The 9,543-nt window shown below is 42.9% G+C and overlaps 1 protein-coding gene across 1 annotated transcript in view; it reads right to left on the bottom strand.

Annotated features, from left to right (window-relative positions):
* Positions 1 to 309: 309 nt before the first annotated feature.
* Positions 310 to 9,543, bottom strand: part of grik5 (glutamate receptor, ionotropic, kainate 5) — a 29,397-nt gene continuing 20,163 nt past the window's right edge. Inside the window, exons 15-19 of the mRNA XM_070836182.1 lie at positions 7,920 to 8,085; positions 6,530 to 6,755; positions 3,861 to 3,989; positions 2,544 to 2,710; positions 310 to 1,230 (exon numbers count right to left, since the gene is read on the bottom strand). Of these exons, the coding sequence (XP_070692283.1) occupies positions 601 to 1,230; positions 2,544 to 2,710; positions 3,861 to 3,989; positions 6,530 to 6,755; positions 7,920 to 8,085 (1,318 nt within the window). The 3' untranslated portion in view covers positions 310 to 600. The remainder of the gene's footprint in view (positions 1,231 to 2,543; positions 2,711 to 3,860; positions 3,990 to 6,529; positions 6,756 to 7,919; positions 8,086 to 9,543) is intronic.

Raw genomic sequence — 9,543 nt, 5'->3', positions numbered from 1 at the left:
TATTTAACTCTGTAATTCCCACTTAGAACAATGGTAGCAAAGCAAAAAAGACAACAAAAGAAAAACAAAACAACAGGAAATAATTCTCTGGAAGTCTTTTAGTTGCTTAGTTTTTAATCACATACGGATACAGTATGTCCTCCAACAAGGCTTCATTTTACTAGAAGGGTAGTAAGCTTCCAGGGAAGTTTCTGTGGAAGAAAACCAGTGCCCTCAATTCTAAAGGTAAAGTGAGATGTGAGTGAGGAGAGACAAAGGAGGCCAATGGAAACCATCATCTGGTCATGTGCATTTCCACTCAGATTTGTCAAAACTGAACTGTTCTTCGGAGCTGATTGAAGAAGCTTCACTGACTGCGTGCTTGTTGCCTCAAGCTCAACTGGAAAAAGGGTTGTGGTTATTCCTGTTTATTCTCCTTTTAAAGGTTGTCTCATTTTCTAATGATTGCCCTCGTAGAGTTTCTCTGTCTCTCCCCCTTTTGCTCTCTGATGAATTTCATGTGTGGAAACAAGCCGTGTTTCTCTCAGCAGCACAAATGGTCCCCAGTCACCTCATCATCTGCTCCTTGCAGCCATCTCACACTGCCCATTGCTTCTGGTCTCAGTCCTGGTCACCCAATAGGTCTGTGGTGTTGCTGTTCTGTGGAGCTGGAATGGGCCGCGAGGTATGAGGTGGTGAGCTGTGGTGTAGCCGTCTTGGGCTGGGCCCCCCTCCGCCCTCACTGTCTGTGTTGGATGAAGAGGGGGGAGGGGGTGGGGGTAGCCTGGGCAGGGGAGCTGATGAAGGTGGTATTCTTGTTGTGGTTGATGCTATACTGCTGCTTGATCTCAGGTTCTGGATCCTCCGGCACTCCTGACAAATCCTCACGTGGGTGCAGCTGCGAGCAGGCAGCATCACAGGGGTAGGGGCTGGTGGAGGAGGGGTGGTGTTGGCTCCCAGTGGATCATCCAGGATCCGCTGGGGCCCTGGGCCCAGATCGGGAGGGCCTGTTCCTCCACCTGCTCCACCTCCAGCTCCACCTGTCAGTGGGCCAGCTCCACTGTAGAGCTTGCCGTTGCTGAGGCGCATCTCCCGGACCAGGCGCAGGGGCCGAGGGGCCCCCAGAGCTATGCGTGTGGGGTGGCGCAGAGCTGCTGAGCTGCCGAGGGGCCGACGGCGCCGCATGCGAGAGCTCTTCTTACAGGAGACGGCGTTTCTGAACTCTGTGATCATCTCCCGACAGACAGACACCTAAAGGAGAAAAGGAAGGAGGGAGGGAAAGACGGAAGGGAAGGAGGCAAAGGTAGGAGGGTGCCACAGACACAAAGTAGGCAGGCAGCAGAACAAGACAGTGATAAAGGCAGTACATAAATAGGAGAGCGGAAGAAAAACAACAAAAATGAAAGGAAAAGCAAAACAAAAAAAGAGAAGAGCAAGGCGGGAACAAGGCAGAAAGAACAGACACAGTAAGGCATGGTAAAGAAAAAAGTCGAAGGAGAAGCGAGGGCACAGAGATCAACAAATGAGAGATGGTTTGAAAACAGAAATGAGGAGGAGATGGGGAAGGATGTGGAGATGGATAGAGATGGGAGAATATCCCAGGAGCAGAGAGAGTTATTACAATCCAAACACACAAAACACCAAAATGTTGTTTAGTTTATGGGCACTTCATTATGGCACTATGCACTATGAACGGACAGGCAGGCCTGCAAACTCAGGTGCACGTACACAAAGGCACACTCACACATACAGCAACTGTGCGCACGCACTCATACTCACACACACAGTAAGACGCGCCGTCACACCCACAAATCTTTTTCATCATTCCAGCAGCACGACTACTGTAACTGGCACACATGACGGACAAAATGCATCAACATGTCCACTACAGACAAACAACATTCTCAGTGAAATCATAATAAAAAGGTCATGTGCTCACATAAACAGAAACAGTACTCGTTATCGGAGAACAGACACTGATGGCCGAATGACAGGAGGTGCGGTTTGAGAGAGAGAGATAGAGGAAGACACACGGTGAGATGGGTGAGAAGTAATCCAAGAATGGAAACGAAGAATACCAGCGTACATGTGAGGCATGTAAAAGAAGATACATCATGACATTTAATGCCAGGAAAAAAGATCACACTACTTCTTTATGCAAGCAAATATTGGCATTTCTCAATATTGCTTATCTGTACCATCAAGATTAGCTCACAAACACTTACTGCCATACTGTTAAACACCAAACACTAGAATGGCACACAGACTTCAAAACAGGCAGAACATGCAAAGTAAAATCAAATTCTCTGTTGTTCTTTAAAACACTTTTTGTACACTACAGCAGTTCAGTGCCGCATACTTGAACATTCCTCTCATCTCACATGCACATAACGCATTGACCCTCAAATGTTACACACAGACACAAACAAAAACATATAAATGGAGGCAAAAGCTGAAAAAAATACTACTCACTCTCACACACAAACACACACGCAGACAAACACACACACACACACAAAAAACAACATAATCAAAAGGGTTGGCGGGATGCCATGGGAACCTACTGGGGTGTGTCTGTGGGGTCGGCGAGGGCAGGTATGGGGGCATACCTCATCAGTCTCTGCCGAGCGGCGTGTCGACCACACAAACTCCATAATGGCCACAAACACAGCAATGATGAGGCCACAAATCAGCACCACAAAGATGCCCCCAATGTTCTCCATGCCCAGACCTGAAAGTGGGCCACATCAGACAAACATTAGTGCACACATGCAGAAACACACCAACCCTGGCATGGTTTTAAATGTCTTTTTTTAACATACACCACAGCCTGTCAAAACAGGAAATTGTGTAGCCACATTTTGGGAAATACAGCTGTTTGCTGTCTCAATTAGTTAGATGAGAAGATTGGTAACATTCTTGTGTCTTTGCATTAAGCATGAAGCCATCCTCAGCAGCTGATTAGCTTAGCTCAGTGCAAGTCACCTAGCCTGGCTCTGTCCGAGGGTGACAAAATCTGCCTACCAGCACCTCTAAAGCTTGCCAAGCGACCAGGGAAGTTAAAACCAGTCAAAACATGCCTTCTCATCTAACTCTCGGCAAAGATAGTTATTACTCAAGTGACCTCATTTTCTCCTGGAGACCACAGACGTTCAGCCTGTGTAACAAACTACATCGAGTTTGTATGACATGGGATTTACCACTAAGTGATGGTCTAAGAGTACGAGCCAATGTTTTTGGAGCTTGGCTCATACAAAGGAATAAAAATCTGGACTCCTCAGCCTCTGCAGCTTCAAGTTGGACCATTCTTTTTAAAAAATCTGTCTCTGGCAAGGATCTCTATTTTATGTAAGTGCAATACCAAATCACTGGAGTGCTCTCTCAATTGAATTAAAAAATCTAAATGGCCCATGAGGAAGTGGCTGAGTGAATACCAAAATTATGGGGCTGTGAAATGCTTGAGATACATTGTACAGATGAAGCTCAATGATGCTGAAAAGTGAAGCATGAAATCTGTTTTTTTTTTTTTTTCAGAGTTACCAAAAACATTTTTGAAAGAGATCTTCATCCGACAGTGGTGGAATAAATGCAAGGCAGTTTCACTGTCCCTGTCATTTATACAGGCTCAGACACCCACATACACAGATGACATGCACGCGTAAACAGACACACTCACTCTAATAAAATTCCCATTACAGACCACCTGAGACAAACAGAAGACATTTGGGAAAGTAGATTGTGCTAAGCACCCTTCACAAGGACATTAGGTTAGACATTAGCAGCCATTCGCTGGACTGTAGCAGAGACTGAGGAGACGATTAGCCTACTGAGGACATTAGAGAGAAGGAGGGAGGGTAGACAGACAGCTGCAGTCGACTGACCCTTGGCACGGTGGTCCTCCTCTTTGGGACATTGGCCTCCTTCCCACCACCTCCTCTTCAGTATCTCCAGCCTGTTATTCTCCTGCAGCTGGAGGATGGCCAGTGTGATCTCATCTCTGAACGGAGACCCTGGCAAATGACAGGAAAGCCGGATAAGAGCAGGTGAAGGAGGACAGAAAAGGTGCAACAAAAGAGCCACAAACACAAGAGGTTATTTCAAAAGCGGAGAAAAACATGAAATGAGGAGTGGAAAAGAAAAGGGAGAAGAGAAATGGGAAAGAATTACTGTCGCAGGCATGAGATGGCGAAGAGTGATCTTACTGTGAGAATAAGGAGAGGATTAGTGAGAGATAAAGAGTGAGATTACAACCAGACAGAGCCAGCGGTACAGCTGCTGGTCAGACAGCACACAAAGTGCGTTATGAGCTAGATACACTAGGAAAGAAGGGGAAGGTTTAAAGGGTCAGTTCAGCAGAAATTGCAAATATATTTTGTGACTCTAATGTTACAGCAATGAAGAAAATCAGCAGAAGCCGGTCGGAACAGTTCTCATTAAAACTACTTTCTGCAAGAAAACAGACCCCATAAAAATTGTTGATAGTGTGCTCCGTGAATTGTTCAGAGTAGCAGGGATATTTTTTTTTTTTCCCAAACGCAACCCAAACTGCTCCAAAACAACCTGTAAACACAGCATGGAAAACAATCTCAGATAGCATTTGACTAGATCATCCCCTACTCTAGCCGTTATCCTCTGGGAGGGGCAGCAAATCACTTCCCACCATGACAAAACGATTTCAAAAACATAGTAGTGTTATTCCCCGCTGCAATAGAGAACCTGAACTCCGAGCTCCATAAGCATATATTGCCCACTGAGTGAGTTGTGGAGCCACTGTTGTTGGATATTGGACTGTGAATTGTCACTATGTGTTTGTTGTCCATATAGTGATGCTGAAAGAAATGCACTTTTACACACTGTACCTATGACACAATCCAGCAACTCATCTCTGTGGTTATCAAAGTGAATTCAGTCGAATTAGAAGAATAGTTCAGTGTTTTGGAAAAAAACGTGTTTGCCATCTTGCCGAGAGTTAAATGAGAAGACTGACACCACTCTAAATATAGTATCAAATATCAGCATTACTCTCTTTTTTGTCAACATCAAGACCTGTCTCTCCTCTCTGGTCTGTCTCTTCCTATCTGTGTCTGCTCTCCATGCTAATCTACAGTAACTCTGCTTCATCTTTCTCCACACCTTTGGTCCCTCATATCTCACTTTCTGTCCTTCCCCTTCCTCCCTCTAGTCATCCCTTCCTACTCCTCCTTAGAGCAGACAACTGTGGAGCTTCAGAGGAGCTGGACGTGCATGGAAAAGCAATTAACTGCATGTTCAGCATGCATGTACTTCCAGTTGAAACACTTACTAATCCCTTAAATAAAAAATAAATCAACCACGAACAAGACATTTTTCAGATCTAATCTCTCACCAATCAGTACCACTACATGTGTCTAATTTAGCATAATTGATCTCGTGCAGGTGTTTCTGCCTCTCTGATAGTCAATTGAGGTTTTTGTTTTGACCAGCATTTTAGTTGTATATATCATCTTTTTGACTTTTTTAACTACAATAAATCAGTGTGACACTACAGATCACAACAGGCACAGACAATATGAAAGCTATGTATGCATATCGAGGACTGCACTGTAGTATCCAGTCTGCCCTCTGTCCACCATCTGATGAAGTGGTAGCACTGCCCCCGCTAACAGCTAACATTAGATTTTTAGTGCAGCTAATGACAACACAAATCCTTCCAAAAAACACTGCAGATGCAGCCGCCGTAGCTCTTTCAAGGTGTTATTTTTTCAGTTTGGATGAAGACCAGAACACCTTGAAACAATCCTGCAATATCCAGCCCCACCAAACATGTCGGAAATCCAGTAATAGGCAAAGGAAATGAAGCATGGGGTTTGGATTAAGAGCAGCGGACCTGAATGTCACTACCTTCGGCATCTCTTGACCACCAGCAAGACCAAATGCCGCAGCGGGCAGTGCGACTGTCCCAGAGGAGAGGGCAGAGACAGGGCTAAAAGCTAAGTTAACCCAGCTTGGACCATCTGCTCCTGGCTTATGTCTGCTCACAGGTAGGTGGAATGGATGAAATGGGACTCAGGCTGGCCAAGTAACAGGAAATCAGTTTGTACCAACATCTTTACAGAGACCTGATCCACATCTTTACAGAGACCTGATCCACATCTTTACAGAGACCTGATCCACATCTTTAGAGACCTCATCCACATCTTTACAGAGACCTGATCCACATCTTTACAGAGACATGATCCACATCTTTAGAGACCTCATCCACATCTACGTAGACCTCGATCTCAGTGGCCTCGATCAAACTGTTGCTCTGTTAATGTTTCCCCAACTACAGAATGCTACTTAAAATATTTTTGCTATATTTACATAGCACTCGGAGAATCACACATAAATTACTATGCAGTTGTCTTGATTACAACAGTACCCTATATTTTCATCATTATCATCTTAAGTTATTAACAGTATTTAGTGGTAATGTATTATCAGTGGCCACAATCACTTTGTAACATATGTTTAGTGAAAAATGTTTGTAATGTAATGAAAAGTTTTCTTTAGATTGATACGCTAGTATTACCCAGTGGCATGCCGATGCCGTAGCCTTTGGTGTCCAGCAGGCCTCCTATCTGCGTGAGATTACAGTTGAGGCCGCGGTGGTACTCGTTCATGGTGCTTTCCATCAGGAAGGCATACTTGGAGTTGACCACGCGGGCGATGCCCTCCTCAGTGCTCTTCACAAATACACTGGGCTGCTTGGAGTTCATGTAGTTCCACATCCGCTGGTAGGTCTGGTAACGTGAGTTCTGTAGAGAAATGGGAACACAACAAAGGAATTTAAACTGCAACTTAACATGTTTGGACATTCGTGGTTCCCCACGGGTTCTATCATCTGTTTTTGAAGCAGAAATCAAATGGAGATCAATGAAAATCAAAGACGGAAATTGAGAAAGATGTATCCTCGATAAACAGGAGAGGGAAGTACACGTAGAACAGAGAATCCAGTGAGAATAACAACAAGCAGTGTAAAATATCAATGGCAAATAGAGGGAGAAAGGGTAGAAAAGAGAAGAGGGGAAAAAAAAGCAATGCGAATCAAAACAGATTATTCGCTCATGGCATAGCTGATGCATCATCTTTCATACAGATGGAGGTAAATCAGCACACAGGAGGTGGTTCAGCACTTAGCAAAAATGGCAGGCTCCAAAACAGGATTAAGTGTTTAAAGTGTACAATTACATGTTGTATCTCTGTGTATTATGTGCGAAGAAAGGAAAAGAGTTGAGAGGGCGACATCTGTGTGTAACAATGCGAGTGTGTATTGTATGTATGTCTGTGTGGGTTTGTGTGTGTGCGCGTGTATGTGTGTCTGTGTGTGTGGATTAAGCATTGAGCGGAATAATGTGCTGTAGCATTGAAACTGGCTTATGTAGGCAAACATAAACCAGTCTCTTATATCCCCAGTGTGGACCAACCATGACAATGCAAAACACACACATTCACAATGTGGCATGTAGCCAGTTCTCACGCATGCACTCAAATAAATAAATACATATATTTTTATACACTCACCTACACACACTCCCACATGAAAACACACCTACACACAAAGACAAAACACACACACACACACACACACACACACACACCCACTCTATGACAAACACAGATGCTGACACAGATGCCGGAAGCGCTCTCATGAGCAAACACGGGCAGTCAGCCACTTAACACAAACAGCCATTAAGAAAACAACGGAAGAACTCGGAGATATAGTGGCAGATATGAGGACAACCACTCACTCCAGGCACAGCAATAACGACAAAATACTGCACTAAATCACATAGGCACACACAAACACTTTAAGAAAAACAGCTGCCATTAAGGCAATTCAGGATAAAACACACATACACCCGTTCAAAAACCCCGGACACAACGCCAACCAGAGCCACAGCTGCTGCAGCAGGTCATACCATGAAGAAGGTCATGGTGCTCCCTCCGTGGATGGTGCCATACTCAATGTTGGTCTGGTCAGCCAAGTCGTCTGGAGACTCGATGGGGACCTCCATCCTCTGGACAGTCAGGAAGGCTGCCAGGTTGGCCGTGTAGGAGGAGATGATGATCAGGGTGAACGCCCACCTGTGAGGTGGAGACAAACGGAAGAATAAAGTGAGATGGGTAAGTAGGGACGGACAATATGGATAAGATCACGGCATATGTAATTTCCAGATCAAAACATACCATGATAAATTGTCTGGAAAATCAATTAAGAGACTTTTTGTAGGTTAACCAGCCAATTAGAATTCTTTGTTGTGAGCTAATAAAGCAATGGAAAAACATGAAAAAGCAAGATATTTCATCATATTTTAAATCATATAAAAATCCAATATTGCTATAAATCCTTGCTATAAATTTGTCCACAATGGCCAAACACACCAAGAAATGTCAAAGGGTGAGATATCTTAATATAATCTGTAACATTTCTGAAATATATTATTTATATCGGGGTATTTGTAATCATATCACACAACACTAATAGTAAGTAAGAAACTCAGAGATGGGACTCTCTTATGACTTTTCTTGCATGTCCAAAAACGCTCTTTAAGAACAACATCATTTACCCATTTTACTTAATAATATCTCATATCCATCAGCTCAGTGTAACTTGCTCTTCCTGCCTTCATCCCTTTATTTCTTTCTTCGTATTTCTGTGAACTTGGCATTTTTGCATCGTTTACTTGAAATGTTGGAGCTTAGGGACTGAAACGTATGGGCTATATATCAGCTCTATGCTTAAACTATAAAATGTAAATGTCATTGTCTCGCATAGCAGATGTGCTAAAAGAAACAACAGCAAGGAAAAATTAAGGTTTTGATTGAATGAATTATTTTGCGTAAATCACATGCCAACAGGGGACTGAGTTTCTCCAATATGGCCTCTAATATCTAAAACAGTTTGCTATACGTTGTCATTGTCATTGGACGATTCTGCTAATATGTTTTGTTTAAAGACTGATTTGTATGGCTTGGACTTCTTGTCATAATCTGTATTTACTGCCACCTCTTACTGAATTGTTTTTCATATACAGTATATCAATCATATAACCTTGCTAACCTTGTTATTATCCTCTTTATGATTACACTGTGTTTAAATGTGTTATTGTATTTTATATCGTCTCTTTTGGCTTACCACTTGGTAAACCTATGATTTAATAAATAAATAATTTAATATTATTATCACTGTAACATTAAAAATTAAACATAACATTATATAGCAATATGAGAGACATGTGACACATGTGGCAGTTTGGAAATCTAAAGACTCCCTGCTGAAATGTTTGAAGACAAAACAAATACTCTGAATAATAATTTCTGTCTATCAATTAAAAAAACTAGTTAAAAGATTTCTTAAAATTGAAAAATTCACTTTTTTTTTTAAATTGCTGGGTGCAAGATGTCACCCACATCACAAAAGTCTGTGTCTCAATATGTGTTGACTGGAGGCCTCAAGTTTAACATTCATGTAAGTTGCATACAGAACCACAATTGGATTGTGATTGGATCGGATTGGATTTTGTTACATCACGACTAGTGATG

This window comes from Pempheris klunzingeri, chromosome 8 (genome assembly GCF_042242105.1).
Source record: "Pempheris klunzingeri isolate RE-2024b chromosome 8, fPemKlu1.hap1, whole genome shotgun sequence".
Classification (NCBI taxonomy): Eukaryota; Metazoa; Chordata; class Actinopteri; order Acropomatiformes; family Pempheridae; genus Pempheris; species Pempheris klunzingeri.
This window is presented reverse-complemented; position numbering and strand designations above follow the sequence as displayed.